Source organism: Channa argus, chromosome 12 (assembly GCF_033026475.1).
Source record: "Channa argus isolate prfri chromosome 12, Channa argus male v1.0, whole genome shotgun sequence".
Taxonomy (NCBI): domain Eukaryota; kingdom Metazoa; phylum Chordata; class Actinopteri; order Anabantiformes; family Channidae; genus Channa; species Channa argus.
This window is the reverse complement of record NC_090208.1, coordinates 25,234,399-25,252,421: the sequence shown is the minus strand read 5'-3', so window position 1 is coordinate 25,252,421 and position 18,023 is coordinate 25,234,399. Positions and strand designations below refer to the sequence as shown.

General features: G+C 40.4%; 3 protein-coding genes across 3 annotated transcripts in view; 1 reads left to right on the top strand and 2 right to left on the bottom strand.

The window, feature by feature from the left end:
* The window catches only part of pde5ab (phosphodiesterase 5A, cGMP-specific, b), an 88,377-nt gene extending 87,482 nt beyond the window's left edge, over positions 1 to 895 (bottom strand). Inside the window, exon 1 of the mRNA XM_067523829.1 lies at positions 647 to 895. Within this exon, the coding sequence (XP_067379930.1) occupies positions 647 to 651 (5 nt within the window). The 5' untranslated portion in view covers positions 652 to 895. The remainder of the gene's footprint in view (positions 1 to 646) is intronic.
* A 7,436-nt stretch (positions 896 to 8,331) lies between these two features.
* On the bottom strand, positions 8,332 to 16,844 carry zcchc4 (zinc finger, CCHC domain containing 4). Its single transcript, XM_067524873.1, has 13 exons — positions 16,650 to 16,844; positions 16,097 to 16,215; positions 15,937 to 16,019; positions 15,191 to 15,463; positions 14,676 to 14,756; positions 11,523 to 11,595; positions 11,293 to 11,443; positions 10,098 to 10,198; positions 9,600 to 9,721; positions 9,101 to 9,176; positions 8,947 to 8,998; positions 8,689 to 8,836; positions 8,332 to 8,593 (listed from the first exon to the last, which is right to left on the bottom strand). Exons 1-13 carry the CDS (start codon positions 16,735 to 16,737, stop codon positions 8,473 to 8,475), a joined length of 1,488 nt encoding a protein of 495 aa, XP_067380974.1. The 5' UTR covers positions 16,738 to 16,844; the 3' UTR covers positions 8,332 to 8,472.
* On the top strand, positions 11,641 to 14,851 carry si:dkey-219e21.4 (nuclear factor 7, ovary). Its single transcript, XM_067524874.1, has 7 exons — positions 11,641 to 11,848; positions 12,211 to 12,423; positions 13,066 to 13,161; positions 13,273 to 13,509; positions 13,601 to 13,620; positions 13,711 to 13,841; positions 13,941 to 14,851. Exons 2-7 carry the CDS (start codon positions 12,220 to 12,222, stop codon positions 14,537 to 14,539), a joined length of 1,287 nt encoding a protein of 428 aa, XP_067380975.1. The 5' UTR covers positions 11,641 to 11,848; positions 12,211 to 12,219; the 3' UTR covers positions 14,540 to 14,851.
* Positions 16,845 to 18,023: the final 1,179 nt, after the last annotated feature.

The following is an 18,023-nucleotide window of genomic DNA, read 5'->3' as shown; positions in this document are numbered from 1 at the left end:
AGCTTTTTTTTGGTTTGCTTTGTTTTGTTTGTGTAAGTGACGGCATGTGTTTATTTTTATTGGAATCAGTGGGTTGGAGCAGTGAAACATGAAAAATCTACGGAGAGGAGGAGCTGCCAAAGTGTGAGGGTTGACACAACTCAGTCTGACACTGGTGTAATGAAGCCGTGCAGCTGGAGGATAAATAGTTTGGACACAGATGGAGGGAAAACAAGGCTGCCTTGGACACTTTTTGCCCGAAGTTGAAATTCCCCATGCAGCATTGAGACAGCGGTCTCTGAGAGGGGTTTTTTAAAATGCCAACACCACTTTTCTGTTAGAGCAAGTCTCACTCAGACAGACTCATACTCAGATTGTTCTGTTATGTAGTCAATTATAGTAACAGGTTTGCTCACATAACACACACACACACACACACACACACACACACACACACACACACAGTCTGAGCACTTAGCTTCCTTACAGTCCACGAGTTTCACATAAACTCTTCTACTTGAAAAAAAATCCCTAAACTCTTCCTGCTTCATCTCTCTCCTTCGCTCACACACACACACACAGACAGTTGGAACCTCAGTCATGGGTAAATGCGGTCGTGGTCTGTATAACCCAGCAGCCCCCGTCCTCACTTGAGAGTCGTACTCACCCCATAGCGGTGGAAAGAAGTCCTCCTGGTTCTGCTCAGCAGCCTCTGCAGCTTCAACACACACACACACACACACACAGACACACACACACAAGCACAACATACACAAAATGCACTGATGGATTCTAGCAAAGGGGGTTTCCTATTCTGGTTTCTCTTCTCTGATTTTACCCCCTCCCTCCTGTTCCTGGCTTTTGGCGGTATCCTTTTTTGGAACTCGAGGGGAAAGGGAAAAAGTTTGAAGTGAATGATGGAAGCTGAGATGGGATCATAATAAATGCTAAACGTGTCCCACACTTGGGACCTTACCAGTGATACACCACTCTCCCCTCCAATCATCCGTCCTTTTCCCCTCCCTTCCTCCTCCTCCTCCTCCTTCTCTCCAGCATAAAGCCTGTGTATGAACTGTAGAGAGGCTGTCTGCAGTGAGACACCACTCCTGTCCTCAATTCATTACCATGACAAGTCATTTTCTTCTCTTTATTGCTTTTAAAAGTTCAAAACCATGTGACCGTGCAGTCATACCTCAGGGATCAGTAGTCACTGAACTAGGGTCGGTCCCAGGTGCAAATCAGTCTCTGTGTGGCAAACAAGACGAAAAACAAGCAGGACTCTTGTGGCCAATCATGCTTAAGTGGGAATAGTTTAAAAGTTTTCCTTTTCTCCAAGTTTTCGAGGTAAATGTAAACACATCCTCCATTCTGCCAAGTACTGGAAGAGCAGAACCAGGGCATTGTCCCAGCTGTACACTGAAGATATCTGAGTTTAAGATCAAAAGATGGATTTTAAAAAAGTTGATGGTATTTATACATAGAACATAGCACATATTTTGTCAGATGACCTGCATTTACGAGATCAAAAGTAAAGGAACTTTAAACTATAATAAAGAAAATGAAACAATATTTGGTTGCAGATTGTTTGCAATAACTTTATCAACCCTGTGACTCACTGACATCACATGATTGTTTACCTCCAGGCTTTTTTGTCATGTGTTGTTCTTCACAGCTTATCACCTGTTGGTTTTTTTCCTCTGCTGACCTGTTCTGTGTACATTGCTCAGTGCACCAATGGTTACATAAAAAATTTTGTATTTGCTACAGCCATTGTGTGTGAAATGCCTGGGATTTTCTCCTTCTTTGTGCTGATTTAAAGTGGCTGCTCAGACAGCTCCCTGTTTTTTTTTCCTTTTAAACAACAAATTCACAGTTCACAGGTTGAACCCAAGGCTAAAAGTAGTCACTCAGAGCTATTCATTTTTCAACAATCAATTTCACACTATACACCTTGATAACTTGGTCAGTCACATGTCCCATTATTTAAAAAAATGTGTGTGATATGACTTTTATGTTGTTATGCTGTTTAACATATCAGTGTGTAAATAACTTCAAATAAAGCCTGAGATTTGGAACATTTATCTCATATCCATCTTTTGATCCTAAACACAAATATCTTCAGGATAGAGTGAGAGGAGTTCATACAGCTTTTTACTTGCAAATAAAACTTGTATTAGAATTGACTTCACCTACAGGGTTCAAGTTGTTCTACCATGGGTCAGATAGGAAGAGAAATGGAGTAGGAGTTATCCTGAAAGACGAGTCGGTGAGGAATGTTCTAGAGGTGAAAAAGACCATCAGACTGTTTGATGAGTCTGAAGCTGGAAATTGAAGGCGTGATGTTCAATGTTGTTAGTGGTTTTGCCCCACAGGTAGGATTTGAGTTACAAGAGAAGCCGAAATTCTGGAATAAGTCAGATGAAGTGATGCAGAGCATCTCCAGAGGTGAGAGAGTGGTGATTGGTGCAGGTTTTAATGGACATGTAGGTTAAGGGAACAGAGGTGATGAGAATGTGATGGGCAGGTTTGGTCTTCAGGACAGGAACACAGAAGGACAGATGGTGGTTGACTTTGCAAAGAGGATGGAAATGGCTGTAGTGAACACTTTCTTCCAGAAGAAGCAGGAACATAGGGTGACGTATAAGAGCAGAGGTAGAAGCTCTCAGGTGGACGACATCTTGTGTAGACGTTGTAATCTGAAAGAGATCAGTGACTGTAAAGTATTGGTAGAGGAGAGTGTAGCCAGACAACACAGGATGGTGGTGTGTAAAATGATGCTGGTGGTGAGGAAGATGAAGAGGACAAAGGTAGACATGATCAGGAATGAGGACATCAGAGGGACAGCTCATGTTAGATGTGTTGGAGATAAAGTCAGAGAGGCCAGATTGAGGTGGTTTGGACATGTTCAGAGAAGAAATTGTGACTATATCTGTAGAAGGATGCTGAGGTTGGAGCTGCCAGGCAGGAGGTGTAGAGGAAGAACAAAGAGGAGGACAACGCAACACTAAACACGTTGGACATTATCATTCGGTTGCAAGTAATGTAAGGTGTGAAAATATCAAGAGTTTTATAATCATTGTGGCCGTGTTTACAGGGACTTAAGTAACCGGGTTACAGACAGCTTTCTCAGGAAAGCAGAATTCTCAAGTGTCATGTATAAGGGAAAGCTGGTTTCCCCAGGTAGAGTTCTGTTGGAGACTCTGTCATGTGTACGTGTAACTGGGTTTCTAATCGGTTTTCTCCTACTGGGGATGTGCATAACTAAAGAGTGCAGCCAGAAAGAGTGAATGAAAGCAGAGATTATAACCAGTTCACGGGGCGATCGCACCTCATTCAGCGTGAGGTCCAACTGAAAATGTGATTTACACAATGTCTTAAGTCTTCCCCACGTGGATCAGCTGCATGTGTCTTTGCTGTCTCTCGCCTTGCACTGTCACTCTGCTGGACACGAACACACACACACACAGACTGATTTATAATTTATGTGAATGCGATTGTGGCCAGTCAGCCGATGGCCATATTTAAAAGCAACGAGTGCTTGTGAAGCATGAATGAAACACTGATTGCCAATCAGCTAATGCCAGTAGGTTTCAGTGTTGGAAAAACTGCTTCTGTACACTGTCAACAACTATGTTGGTAGAATTTTCAGAGAAATCTCAGCATGCATGTGCGCAAAGATCTGTTTTTAAAAATCATTTGAAAACTGCTTTCATCAACATTTTATTTGATTATTGCTAAACTGTTGATTTTTGACATCATTCAGCTCATGGTTTTGGTTATACTGTGTTTGTTTGGAAGCCTCCCTCTGTTTGTAATGGAGGTGCTAAGCTTGTATGTTGACATGACATGTTGACATGGTGGGTCTTGCATACGTCTGCTTGCTTTCAAGTGTGTATAGGGGTGCGTCTGTCTGCAGGTGTGTGTGTGTGTGTGTGAAGCCACCTGCAGTGACGGGTGGGTACATTGTGTCTTTGTTCTCACAGATTAAAGCTGCAGAAAAAGCTACTTCAAAGGTCAGCGATTCAGACAGAAACCGCTTTCAGCCAGGATGGAAACGGAACCAACAACACTTCTGTCAGCTCGCTGCTTTTCAGCTTTTTTTTCTTACAAAGCACTGCTTTAGTGGGAATAAAGCAGCTGATCTCTTTGACCCATCATCTTTAATAAGCTGCAATGAACCATTTGAACTGCTAAAGGACTGATGTGATGTTTGAAGTGTCATTAATATATAAAAACCTTGAAACATAAATCTGTCCGCATTGTAATAATTCTAATCACGTATATTATTCTTTCAAATTGTAATTTATAAACTGTACGATAGAAATCTGAATTATCGGTCTAATTATGATTTGAAAACCCTTCTGTGGTAACCCGTCATGTGGTAAGATGAATATGGATTTACCAATACGGTGGCTGTGGTTTAGGAGCTAAAGCAGCTTCTGCCAAACAAATGTAAACAGGGGGTTTCAGCAATGTGGACCAAACCCTGGACCACACATACAGATAAACATATAACTGTCTGCCCCATGTATTGAGCTGTACTTCTTTAAAAAGACAATGAAATGTACAAATTACACCAAAAATAAATAAATAAATAAATAAATAATGTGGGCTTCTGGTCTTAGGTCTGGTTTAGGTCTGGAGATCTGGTTTTCACCTGATCTCTAGTTACTATGTTATTTTCTGGAAATTCTCATACTGTATATTCATAAAAATCTAGATTCTGTACATGATAGGTACATATATAATCAGTGTAGTTGTGTCAAATGTTCCTTTGCTTTTGCTTTTTAATGTAATCTTGTTTTAAATATTCTCTAACCTCTTTTCCACTCATATTCGTCTTTTGTAACTACTTTTTAAAACTTTTATAACCTGCTAAATTCCATTTATGAGTTTAGAGATGTTCGGTATGTGCTCATTTATCATGTTTATTCTGTTCGTACATGATGAAAAACGTTCTACTGTAATGTTTACCCAGTGTACTGATGACGATGCCACTGACAACATCATTTCCTGTTAAGGGATTTGGTGTGCTCAGAGAAGCTCGGCCAGTCCAAACATCGGAGTTGACTCCGAGTGTGAGTTCATGCTATTAGTCAACTGGGATGCTGCAGACTAATGCCAAAGCAGCTGACTCCAAGAGATTAGATTTGCATGATTCTAATAATTTGGAATGTGAAAAGGAAATAAAACATTGTAGCATAAATAAAAAAAACCATCAGGGAAACAGCCCCAAAAACAGCAATAAGACACAGCATATAAACAGATATGCTACACGTCACTGGTTACCCGGACACTACAAATATCATCAAGAGAAAACAAGGCTCTTTAATATCAGAAGCATTTGCCTTAAACATTAAGTAAAATCATTACTTTTTAGCGCCATAGACCTGCCTTCAGCCTTGGTCTATCGTTTTGATGTATTGAGAAATAAAATTATTCGAGCAAAGGGTGGAAGGCTCAGTTCTTTCCCATTTTATCTTATATCTAATTGGATTTCTTTCCCGTTTCTCATCTCTCCACGATTATTTCCATTTCATAGAGACCAAGAGTGACCCATGCAGAGCCTCCTCTGCCTGCTTAGCATTTGAATCACACACCAGTGCTCAGCTTCTTTAAACGCTCTGCTGGGCACAAGCTGCTTTCTGTCTGAATTTCCTGCTTTTGTTTTTCTTCCTCAGTTTGTATATTTTATATCTCTTGGTTTCTTTCTTTCTTTTTTTTCTTGAGATCTTTTTTGATTCATAAGACTTTCCAATCATTTAAAACTCTTTCAATTATGTGTCAGAGTATGATGACTTAACTCCATGTGATTCTTTGCAGTACTTACTGGATAGCTTTCAAGTTGTCCATGTCCTAGGACTAAAGGAAGTAATGTCATGTCCGTCCACTTCTCTTCAGTGCTTTACATAAGAAACACCTGGAGGGAGTGGGATTACATTTGGACAAACACCCAATTAGACTGAAGGATGAACTGATTAGAATACGTATTGGGGCAAACATGCTTCTAAACTGCAACTTGACTGGTTGGTGAAGGCAAGGCAGTTTCTGGCCTATAGGGGCAGTACACCAAGGTGAAAACACACATTTTCTGAAGGATGAGAGCAAATAATTACAATTTTACAAATTAAAGAGACAGGGAATAGCATTTTTTAAGTTAAGAAATTACATTATATAATTATATATTTGATATATTATACATTTGTTTGACCACCCATAGGAGCAGCAATAAAAAAACAAAGCCATTCCCAACTATTATGTGTGTACCTGTTAGATTTTAGTATGGGTCATAAAATGTGATCTGATCATCTGAGTCATAGGTACCAAAAACAGTATGTTTGCATTAATAAATCCAATTTCTTATTGTCCATGACTTTATTGGTGCAAAAGGCTGGTGGGAAAAAAAAAAAGCAAACCTTTGGATGTAATAAGCTCCTTTGGCAGCACTAACGTCAAACAAGCATCACCGTTGGGTTGAGGTTTGGAAATGGACTCAGGCTCTGTACAAGGTGGATTCTGAAGCCATTGGTTCGTATGTTCCACAGTGATGTTTATGGTTATATTAGTTACAGCTCAAAGTGACTCTTGAAACACACAGGCACTATGTACAAAAGAAAACGTAACTTATTTTGGGCTGACAGCACAATTCTACAGAGTAACCAAACTGTTTAGAGATAGGTTGCCTCAATTATTTGAAATAACTGTCTAACACAAATTTAAAAAAAATCTTTGTATTGTTAGACAAACCTTGTTCATCGCAGTGTAAAGCTCATGATTCTGGCAGGATGTATTGTATATCTATTTATCTGCTTTATAGGACACCCACTGTTCCACTGGAAGATCTCATAACCAGTATGTGTGCGTGTGGACATGAACAATGGGACCATCATACTTAGAGGAAATGAATGTCTAGTACACTTAGACATAATTGGTGTAATGTCAACACTTCCTGCACTACATGTACACATGACTCCCAGTGATGCAGTGACCACTATAAAACTCTCTGGCTCTTTTTGGCAAATGTTTCCATGTGAGCGTTATGGGGAAAACTGAAGACTTTAACAACACTGCCATCATTCAGTGGCATCATGGCATTAGGAAGCAGGACTGCAAACTGATTTTGGCTCATGTCCTGTGGTCTGGTTAAGTTAAGAATATCAAGCCTACTGTGGCGACTGTGGCGCAGGAAGGTAGAGCGGTTGTCCACCAATCTCGCAGTTGTTGGTTCAATCCCTGGCTCCTCCAAGTCACATGTCGAAGATGCTGAGCCCCAACTTAGTTGCTCCTGGTGAGTGTCATCGGTTTGAATGGATGAATAAGAAGCAGTGTAAAGTGCTTTGAGTGCCAATAGGTAGAAAAGTGCTATATAAGTGCAGAACATTTACGAAAATAAAAAAATCTTGAAAACCATTTGGAATTTCACTTAATAGCTGGGCAGAGAAAAAAGCTGAGTGAGCACTGCAAAATGAAAGATCAAACAGTCTGTTTTTAGAAAATAGATGGACCTGTAGGCAAAAAGCAATATTAGCATAATGTGTAGTGGCTTTATCAAAGATTTGACCCCTGAAAGCAGTTGCCTGCTGTTGCTGGGAATAAGGTCAAGATTGATGAGACTGAATCAAACATGCTAAAAATGCTACAGCTCAATAATTAGCATTAGGTTCATCACCACAACAAACTCTTTTCTGTGTACTACTTTTACCCATTGATATATACAAACTGATTATTGCAGCTTAAAGTGATGAACTATATAACTCTCTATTCATCTACAGGATGACAGCTTTCAACTGAGTAGTGAATGTTAACGCTAATGCTCTGTCTGGTTTGTAAAGAGGAAAGTTTTGCAGCAGGTTTATGGTTATAGCTTATTCTGCTGCCTTCAAGTGGCCAAAAACAAAGTAGTGTAAACTGATCAGCCACAACATTTAGTACACCTGCACTGTCCGTTACGGAAAATCCAGGGCCATTCTAATAATTTGGCTTCCTCATTCATTTTAAATAGGGCGGCTGAAACATTAGAACGAAACCTCCTAATATAATGAACTCCAATGCAAATCCGCCACCCACTATGACCTGCTTAATAAACAAAGAGTACTTTTCCTTTCTGACTCTTTTCAAGCTGAAAAACAGAGAAATTCTAACCATGTAAAGGTAGAATTCATGGCATAGCTGCTGAATTGAATTTGTACAGGTTCCCTAATATTGTGGCTGATCAGTGAGTGTATAGTGTATATCGCATTGTAGCAAGGAAATATGTGCAGTTTTGTCCTGGTGCGATTTTTGTGCACTGAACAAAATGTTTATTACGAAAAAAAAAGAGCTGCCACATGCAGCATTAATATCAAATCTGGCTGAAGCAAATTCTGTTTTTATTACTTGTTATTCTATTGGAGAAACAGTTAAGACTGTTAACAACAGTCATTTACGTTTCAATAGAAAGACTGCAACAGGTTCCGACCGCGCAACTGACAAGACAGTACATGAATACGGAGTTCACTGTGCCAGAGCAGCCTTCTTTGCTCTGCGAGCTGCTCCAGATTTCCCCTTAACTTTAGGTTTGAGCAGAGGAGGATGGGATACGTTTTTGTTTCCACTCTTGGCACTGGAGCGATAGCTGGAGGGGAAAACACACAGGCAGAAGAACAAGTTATGATGTGCAAACATTACACCAGATTGGCACATTGATGGACAGAAAATGTTCTGACTCACCTCCTGTTCTTGTGGCTGTTTTTGAGAGGGCAGGATTTGTGTTTGTGCTGCAGGCTGCCGCAGTTAAAGCAGCCCTCTTTCCCTTCACTGTGGCCACACGGGTGGTCTGGTAGAACACAGCGCCCACAGGCCTGACAGTGTTTCCACGCTTAGAGGACAAAAATGTAAACAAATTCAAAAGGTTAAGCAGTGATGTCAAGACTTTTACTTGTCATTTACACCATGCTAAAGTATGTGAGATGAAAGAAATTTGCATACATGGTTTCACACATTTTTCACATGTCGAGCAGTGCTTCCATTCACGACCATCCTGGGGACACAGAAGAATTGGACATTTTAACATGTAAATTTCATAGACTACATTCATCAGAGTGAGCAAAATTAAAATTATGTAAAGCTTCAATGACAGCACCTTGGATGGACAGATGTTGCATTTATCACAGTGCTTGTTGAGGGACCAGACGTATCTTTTACACATGGAACAGAATCTAGCAGGAGGAAACAAAGATTCAAGGACTTCAATATAGAATATATTCACATATAATATCTGCATCAAAGTACTGGTGCAGGTGTTTCCACTACAACTAAGGTGTTGTTTAAACCCCAATCTCTCCTTTCGGCTTATCCTGTGAGTTCGAGTCGCCAAAGCGGATCATTGTCCGCATGTTGATTTGGCACAGTTTTTACGCCGGATGCCCTTCCTGACGCAACCCTCCCCAATTTCTACCGGGCTTGGACCGGCACTGCACAGCTGGGGAGGGGAATGGGCTGTTAGGGGTTCAGTGTCTTGCCCAGGGACACTTCGACATATAGCCAGGGCCGGCTAACATACAGTATGTGTCAAAATTGTAAAAGTTTAAAGTTTAAGAATCCACTTATAATATTTTATATAATATATGACATATATATACCTGTAGCCCTCCTCTTTGGGGAGAACAACGTCTCTGGGAGAGATGTTAGTGAACAGCCTCACTGGTGACTGCTTCCTTCCTGTCTTCCCATGTTTATACAGAGGATGGTTGTCATAGTCCACCTGGTTGGAAACAAAACCAAATATTGACTTTATGGTTTATAGTCCACGCAGGCAAAACCTAACCTGGACACAGTATAGCCTGTGAATAAAACACAGCCTGTTATTCTTTTCATCTAATGCCAGAAAATGATGCCAAGCAGAAGACTGGATCTGTGATTCACTGTAGTCCAGCTCACACGTCCCTGAAAACGTTTATATAGATTAGCAATTATAACAATAAAACCTCACACCTCACTGTGCCCATTAAGTTTATAGTTATTTAACTGGTTATAGGATCACTACATTCTTATTAGTTCTTATGAGTATTACAATAAAACCAAGAAAGATCACAAGGCTCCTAAGGGTAAACCAATCTCCTGTTATACTGCTAATATACCTGGTAGTCCAGCATGGAGAGAGAGGGGAGACACTCCAGAATTCGGGGCTCAAAGAAATATGGGAAAATCCACATCATGGGTATGTCAGCGTTACTGTGATCTACAAACACACAGACAATTAGTAGAAACACCGCACACTTTCTGACACGTACAAGAAAAAGAAAGGTGTCACAGAATGTGTCTGGACCTTCTCATTGGTTTTGAGTATGGGAGGTTAAAATATGCAAACCAGCAAGTAGACAGTGTTTAAGTCAACCCCAGTGAGCAGCAGCCTTCTCTATCAGACATTATGGCTAACGAATGTACTCTTCACTAAGCCTGATCCATTTAGTTACAGTTGCAATGCTGGTATCAAACTGTGGAATCTAGTGTTTAAATTGGTATTACTGGCAGATTTATCACTCACTAAATTGTGCTGACTTCTGAAATAATATGGCCTGGACAGACAGAAGCGGACAAAACCATTTTTTACTTTATAGCTGATAAATACTGGTTTTAGCTTAAGACAAAGTTGCTTTATTTACACAAATGTAATGCTACTGAACATGTAGCCTTTCAAGTCATGATATGAGAACTACAGTATATACAAGTAGGAACTGGGTATTTATGGCATAATGCTTATGGATTATGAACGGAGAAAAACTGAATCATTTACCACAGAGTTTGAATTGGGACCGAGCTTTAATACATGCTTCTTTTGACTGACTGCAAACTTCAAGGTATCAAACACAGGGTGGTGTTTATGAAGGACATCTGTGAGTGACAGTGCACAGCTATATATGTATGTTCAGCAAAAACACCCCAATTATTTCTATGGTGCAAGAGTAAGAGTACAGAACCCTGGGGCACAGCACTAAATCATTAAGCTCATTAGAACTACGTTAATTATCTTTCACTCTTTGAGTACTATGTGATAGAACGTTTAAAACCCAGCATACTGTTTGGTCATACAGCCCAATATTTAAGCAGCATTTGCTTTAGCAGAACCTGATCCACAGTATCAAAGGTTATTGATAGAGTTGTACTATGCTCCATTCAAAAGCCCGTCTTATATTGGGATACTTCTTTTTCAACTCCTTACAAGTTTTTCAAAGGGTTTAAACACACATCTGAGAAATCTCATTGGTAGTTTCCGACTACATTAGTAATTTGCAGTTTACATTTATCGAGTTTAGATTTTGCAGTGACACTAACCAGAACTCTGCAACTTCTTCCAGGTCTGTGAGATCAGAGAGAAACTGTTGGCCAGAGGTTTCACCAGGCCCCCGAAAGGAGGGTCGGCCACCATCACTACTTTCTCCCCATCAGACTCTGCGAGGAAGGCCTGCAGGACTGAACTGGAGGCCTGAGAGACACAGACACAGCTTTATTGTAACGTATTATAACTCACAGTGATATCTGTAATATGAAAATCCAACTCCTACCTCTCCACCAAAGAAGTGGTGGTTGAACATGTTGTAGTGACAGAACTCATCCTGGCTGTAGAACTGAGCATATCTGAAACAGAAGCATATGTTTTGTTTGCTTGTCTAATAAGGACACACAGCAGATAAGTTAAAACCTGCTCTTGTTTTCTTCAGTAAGTACACAGAAAGCCAGCATCCACACAGTGATCCTGAGGTGTGTATCCTGGTAACAATAAGGTATTTCAGTGAGTGGGATCTGCAGGCTGCAGCTTGTAACACAGGAACACACCCTCTCTTCACATTTTTACAGAAACAGACACGAGAGGCAGACACGCAGACTTCAGGTAAGAATCACAAAAATCCTACTTAATCATGTTTAAAGAAAAACTCGTTTTGTGTATAGTTGACTGTGCATGACAGATATCCTGTTTTTAGAATGTGTAGATGTCTAAATGTTAAAAAAATCTGCACAATCTGTTTAAAGTGTGCCACACTGGAATGCGAAATACAGTTTGCAGACTAAGTAAGTCGTAGACACGGTTGTAAATCTTGGCGTTGACTCAAAACAGACGTGTTTACAAAAACCCAAAGAAGTGGTTTGCTCTGCAAACATTCTGAAGGTAAAGTACAGAAAAATGCTTCAGAAGGTGCAAAATTGAGAGAATATACAGGAAGACGTTTCACATTTCTTCTTTATTTGGTTCAGTCCTCAGAAATGGCAGAAAAAGAGTCTTCATCTGTTGGTGTGGAACAGTCGGTGCAGAGTGGTCTTGCAGTGCCCTCTGCAGGCATCTACACTTTACCAGAGGACATATTGAGCTTCACTCCTCTGGACTCCAACAGTGATGGAGTTGTTCAGCCTTTCCCACGATCACCGAAACTACAGAGGAAGATAGCCAAACCTGGACAGCCCTCTCGGGTAAAAACACGACACTGGAATATTTGACCGTCTAGTGATGTTAATGGTTTCACTCCCTTTCTTCAAAATGAACTGAAAGTCAGAAATCACCTGCTACTCCAAGAATTTCATCTAAGGTTTTAAAAAAAAAAACAAAAAGAGTTGGGGCAGGGCATCATCTTTAGGCTGAGGAAAAACTGATAAATGCTTAAGATATATATATATATATATATATATATATATATATATATATATATATATATATATATATATATATAGGTTGAACTTCTAATATACAACCCTGTAGAGTTTGGATCTCATGTAAAAATATTTTGCATTGCAAATACTACAAGACAATATCTTAAATGTTGAGACTGAAAGGCCTGATTGATTTTTAAAAAATAAACTTGCTCAGTATGAATTTGATTCCAGGAGCACACTCCCAAGAAAGGTCTGATAGGGTATTTGCATAAAACACATTTGTTGGAACATCTCACACCTAAGGGAGGTTAATTGGCGACAGGTCAAGTATCATGGTTTGGTAGAAAGAGATCGTAAAAAGGGATGCAAACTGCCAACCCCTCTACCAACTGAACCACTGATGCCCTCTAAAGATTCAGTGAATCTAACTTGATGGTGCGTTTACTTTAACTGTAACTGCAGGAACAGCTTTCCAGATGTTTGGAGGAGCTGCAGGCAGAAAGATCCAAGACTGAGGCCCACATCCAGTCCCTAAAGAAGCGCAAAGCAGATCTCTCTGTAAGTATGGGATCAGGTACCTCTACTACTTTTAGTATACACACATCAAACCACTGACATTAGGCTGATGACATCTACATCCTTGGGGGATTATTTAACATGGTCCTGCAGAAGAGCACAGAGATGAAGAAGCAGCAAGTTCACGAGTGCTTTGAGAACACGCGGGCCATCCTGAAGCAGGATGAGCAGGCCATCCTGGACTCTCTGGAGCTGGACCTCAAAAGGACCAGAACCAGGCTGGACCAGGTTCTGAAAAATTGGAAGCAACACCAGGACCAGGTCACCAAGAGCATCAGCAGCACTCAGAGAACACTGAGCAACAGCTGTGCAGAGGAGGAGGATGGGAAGGTCTGATCCCCATGTAAATTACTAAAAACTTAGTAACTGAAGGTACTTTACATTTTTTTCATCCTTGTTTCTGTTTGTTTCTCTTTTTAAGGTTTGTGCTGACAATCTGAGGTAAAACACTGCATTGTTAGATAAAAACCTTTCAGGGGTCTTATTTTAGATCCCTCTGTCTTATCAGAATCCCTTTGCTCAATCCTCTAGTCCCAAGAAGCCAGACCCCTCTGAAAAAGAAATCCGACTGAATGAAGGGAGATTTGAGAGGCTTCTTAAAACTTTATCCTCCATCTGCAAAAACCTGAAAGCCCAGCTGCAGAGGAAGACTCTACTGTTAGGTATGGAGGAGATTATTTCTACATAAGCTGGTTGTGTAGTTTTGAACTTGCTTTGACGTTCGATGACTCTAAAGATTCTCTTTCTCTGTTTTCTTTAAGATTCCTTCCCTATGGTGATTGACAGGCAGACCTGCCACAGTCAAATCACAGTGATGTCACAGGGGCAGGCCATGTCCTTCTCAGGCTCTGCTCGCCCTGCACTGGAGCATCCTCTCCAGTTTGATAAGGTGTGCTGTGCTCTGGGCTCCTCTCCCATTACAGCCGGTCAGAGTTACTGGGAGGTGGACGTACGCTGCTGCTCGGCCTGGGCTGTTGGTGTAGCCTACGCAAGCCTGCAGAGGAAGGGTAGAGATAAAGGCGCCAAACTGGGCCGAAATAGAAAATCGTGGTGCGTGGAGCTCCGGAACAGGAACTTGTGGGCTTGGCACAACGACCGGCATGTGGTGTGTCCCGGGGTGGGGCAAACTCCACTTAGAAAGGTGGGAGTGTGGGTCAATTACAACAAGGGCCAGCTGATTTTTTATGATGCCGACACCATGGCTGTACTGCAGAAATTCTCCGCAGCCATGACGCCGGTGTTTGACAGGGCTCATCATCAATTCACTGAACCCCTGTACCCGGCCATACGCTTTCTGAAACCACCAGAGAACCAGATATGGCCAAACCACCTGGAACTCTGTCACCTCAGAACTGCATGATGCTGCAGTCTTTCTCCAGAGATAGGGATCTAGAATCTATCTTGATAGTGACAACATATGCAGGCGGTTTCATGCGTGCACGTTCCATATTTAGCATTTACTCAGAGTAGCCTAATACAAAATTTGACAAACTTACCTGAAGTCAATGTCAAGCAGCAGACTCTGCATTGGCTTGTGTTTTTGCTCTAGGTTTCGCAACTTGACCAGCTCCTGGAGTCTGTCATTAGTAACATTAGAAATCATTACTGAGCGGAACTTTTATAAAAAATTAATCATGTGACTTCTGTGACATAATGATATAAGACAAATAAAAATTTTAAACAAAATCTAAGAATATTGTGTTTTTTGTTCTACAAACCTAATGGAAAACACTGCAATGCTATGTAAATGTTTTATAATAATAACAATAATAACGTAAGACATTTTTACCGCCCCCCTTTCCCCAAGCTTTTGCTTACAGTAGAATTTAAGATATCCAATCTTTTAAACAACATATTTAATTTATTTGTATTCATATAAACTTCTTTTGAATTCAAAAACTTTAGGGCAGACACAACAAAAGTCATCCCAGAGAAGCTGAGAATAGAGCACAGTTTTCCACGCAACAAATATTTTTTCTTAGAGCTTAGGTAAACTAGGCCTCCCCCTTACCTTGGTGTTCCCACACACAGCACCTTCCTGTACCCCAGAGCAGCTAAGGTGTTGAGCAGAAAATGTGAGCTGTGGTCTGTGAACAGGTACTGGGCGTTGCTCTTCTTGTTGTCCAAAGGATGCAGCAGCATGCTGGGCCTCCTCAGCTGAGCTGCTGTGACGGCCGTGCATCTGTGAGTGGAGTGATTCTCGTGCTCTCCTGGCAAGAGAAGAATCTGACAATCCTGACAGAATTTCTTCTCATCCAGTGGGAGAGAGGCAAACTTTTTGAACCTGAGGACAAGTCCGACTTAGTCATGAAGTCAGTCAATATGTTCACTTTTTATATGGAAATTTGGATTTCGTAATCTGGACATCTTACTTGGAGCAACTTAAAACTTGTAGAAAGACAGCATAAATCAGGTTCCAAATATAAATAACCAGTGTGGGTGGCCTTGTTTCACTAAGTGAATATAGAAGTATTTGCATCAGAGTTTCCACCCACAGATGGCAGCAATGAGAGCCACCTGCTTGACGTTTGTATTAACCTTAATGAAAACAGACTTTTCCCTATCAAAAAGCCTGTTGTCATTTTACAGCTGTCTGGGTTAATGTTTCCCTGCTTAAGTGAAGACAGTTTGTATTTTTTAGTGAGAGATCTGTAAGTGAATTGTTTACTGAAGCCTGTCATGTAGGGGTGTGATATGCAGACTCTTCTTAAATCGAGACCACGATGAGATGAAGTGTACAGTAAGTGATGTTATTACCTGGTACAATACTCCTGATGGGTGAATGGAGGTCCCCTCAACTGGTTTTGAGCTTGTCTGGCAGAGAGCCTGGCCTCTGACACCTTAAAGAAAAAGTGTAATTAAATTACTTATTAGGCCAACATCTTATTAGTGACAGATAGAAACTCAGCGAGCCTACCTTTTCATCTTCCCACTGGAAAAAGTTACAGTCTTTTCTGTCTCTACAGGCAGAGCAGGCATAAAACCTCCTGCCTTTCTTTCCTCCTGTGCCAACTTTCTCAAATAACAAAGTTGGACCTGCCGAAAGACACGTGACATTATTATTTTTTTTAATGTTATGTTAATGTCCCTGGCATTGAAAGTTCCGCCAAACTCGTTCGAAAAACACATTAAGTTACAGTTTCTAATCATTTTATTATATCGTGCTAAATGCTTCCACGAATATTCACGGCTAAACTAGGCATGCATTTAATATTTTTTTCCCATGTCCAATTCTATAATCAAAACAACCTTAACTTGTATCAGCTTGACTTGTAGACTAAACTCATTTTGATTTAATATTTCATGTTTTATCCATGTGCCGGATTTTTACAGAAATTACATTTTTGTATGTCGTTAAAAATTATTCTGACAAAAAATATGTATGTACATATATGTGTAAAAAATAAAACAAGTCCAAGACTTGCTAACGCAATGGTATTAACGTTACGCTGCAACCGTTTTAGTCTTACCATGCAGACAACATGGCGCCGTTTTATCTTCCTCAGAAATAATAACATCTATTCCAAAAGAGTCGTCGTTACTCCCGGTAATTGCCATGTCGTTAAAAGTGCAATTGCTGAAATTTATATTAAACGTTTTCCACCCGAGATCCCAACCTGTCAAGTTGAAGCCATGCTGCTGAGTCGCGCAGCAATGACGTCAGGGATATTTTGTCGCAGTAAAAGCTCATCGACTGCAAATCAAAACAGAGCCAGAATCTGTTTCGCATTTATACGATGATTCTGTTATTTAGTAGTTTTATTTAACCAAACGGGTCAAAGGTTTGCGCTTGGAGGTTAAGGGCGTTATAAACAAACATTCAAAATTATTGTTGAAGATTTCTTTTATGTATTTCTTATTTAACCAATATATTTAGATTTGGACATTTATACTGGTTTAAATTAGGCTAATTTAGCTAGTAATTTATCGGATTATCTAACATAGGGGTATTTTACAAATTAAAATTCCGTTCTCACGCCGTCTCTTTTACAATGCAGCTTGTTTACGTTGAAAAGGGCTTGTAGTCAGAAATCGGCAGCACGCTGCTCATTGAAATGGTTGTTTTCTTTTTAAAGAACTACTTGTCCCATGTTTCCCAGCTGTCGGTCCAAGGACGCTTTGCTCGGGAGCAGCTTGCTGGATGCTGAGCAAAGGCAGAAAAAAGATGCCCGCTGTCACCTGTCCCAACACAGGATGCGTGGACCTTTTTCTATCAAATAAAACCGTATAGCTGGGTAACATTTCGTGTGTGTTGGCATTGTGGCCACACGACGAAATTGCATCGCAACACGTTGTTTTCTTAGTTACTGGAATTTATTTAAATACACGTGGCTGCCAAACATTCCCAGCAACTACTATATTCTACATGCCAACAGCATATCAAGTGCTCCAGGTAGAGTAAAATGTTTTTCAGCAGTATTTATTCTCTATGCATTTCACAGCCACATATCAGAGCGATATTGCTTTGCCAGGGTTCACTGTGCAGCAGTGTGTTCTTATGATTGCTGGATTACCAGTTATGGAGAAGTGAAAATGTCCCAGCAACCTCAAAACTTACATGCTCACTGTCTTACAATTAGGATTTGGCAATTTGCTTATTTGCACATGTCATCTAATGTATAGAACAAAAACCAGCATGTTTAGAATAATCTTGCCGCCCTGTAGGCCCTTTGTCTACACCACCTAGTAACAACAATAATAATAATAATTCACTTTATTTATAAAGCACTTTACATTTTCTAACAAATCTCAAAGTGCTACACAAGCGGATTAAAACCAGCAATAAAACATAAAACATGTAAAGCCTAAAAACATACAAACCAGTAACAGTTTCTATTATAGTG

Excerpts from the sequence above, each read along its gene's own strand:
- si:dkey-219e21.4 (XM_067524874.1), top strand. The coding sequence starts at position 12,220 with ATGGCAGAAAAAGAGTCTTCATCTGTTGGTGTGGAACAGTCGGTGCAG. Across the intron at positions 13,162-13,272 it reads AGCGCAAAGCAGATCTCTCT|AAGAGCACAGAGATGAAGAA; the intron begins GTAAGTATGGGA and ends ATGGTCCTGCAG. Across the intron at positions 13,842-13,940 it reads GAGGAAGACTCTACTGTTAG|ATTCCTTCCCTATGGTGATT; the intron begins GTATGGAGGAGA and ends GTTTTCTTTAAG.
- zcchc4 (XM_067524873.1), bottom strand. The coding sequence starts at position 16,737 with ATGGCAATTACCGGGAGTAACGACGACTCTTTTGGAATAGATGTTATT. Across the intron at positions 11,596-14,675 it reads CTGCTTGACATTGACTTCAG|ATATGCTCAGTTCTACAGCC; the intron begins GTAAGTTTGTCA and ends CTTCTGTTTCAG. Across the intron at positions 8,999-9,100 it reads GCAACATCTGTCCATCCAAG|GATGGTCGTGAATGGAAGCA; the intron begins GTGCTGTCATTG and ends CTGTGTCCCCAG.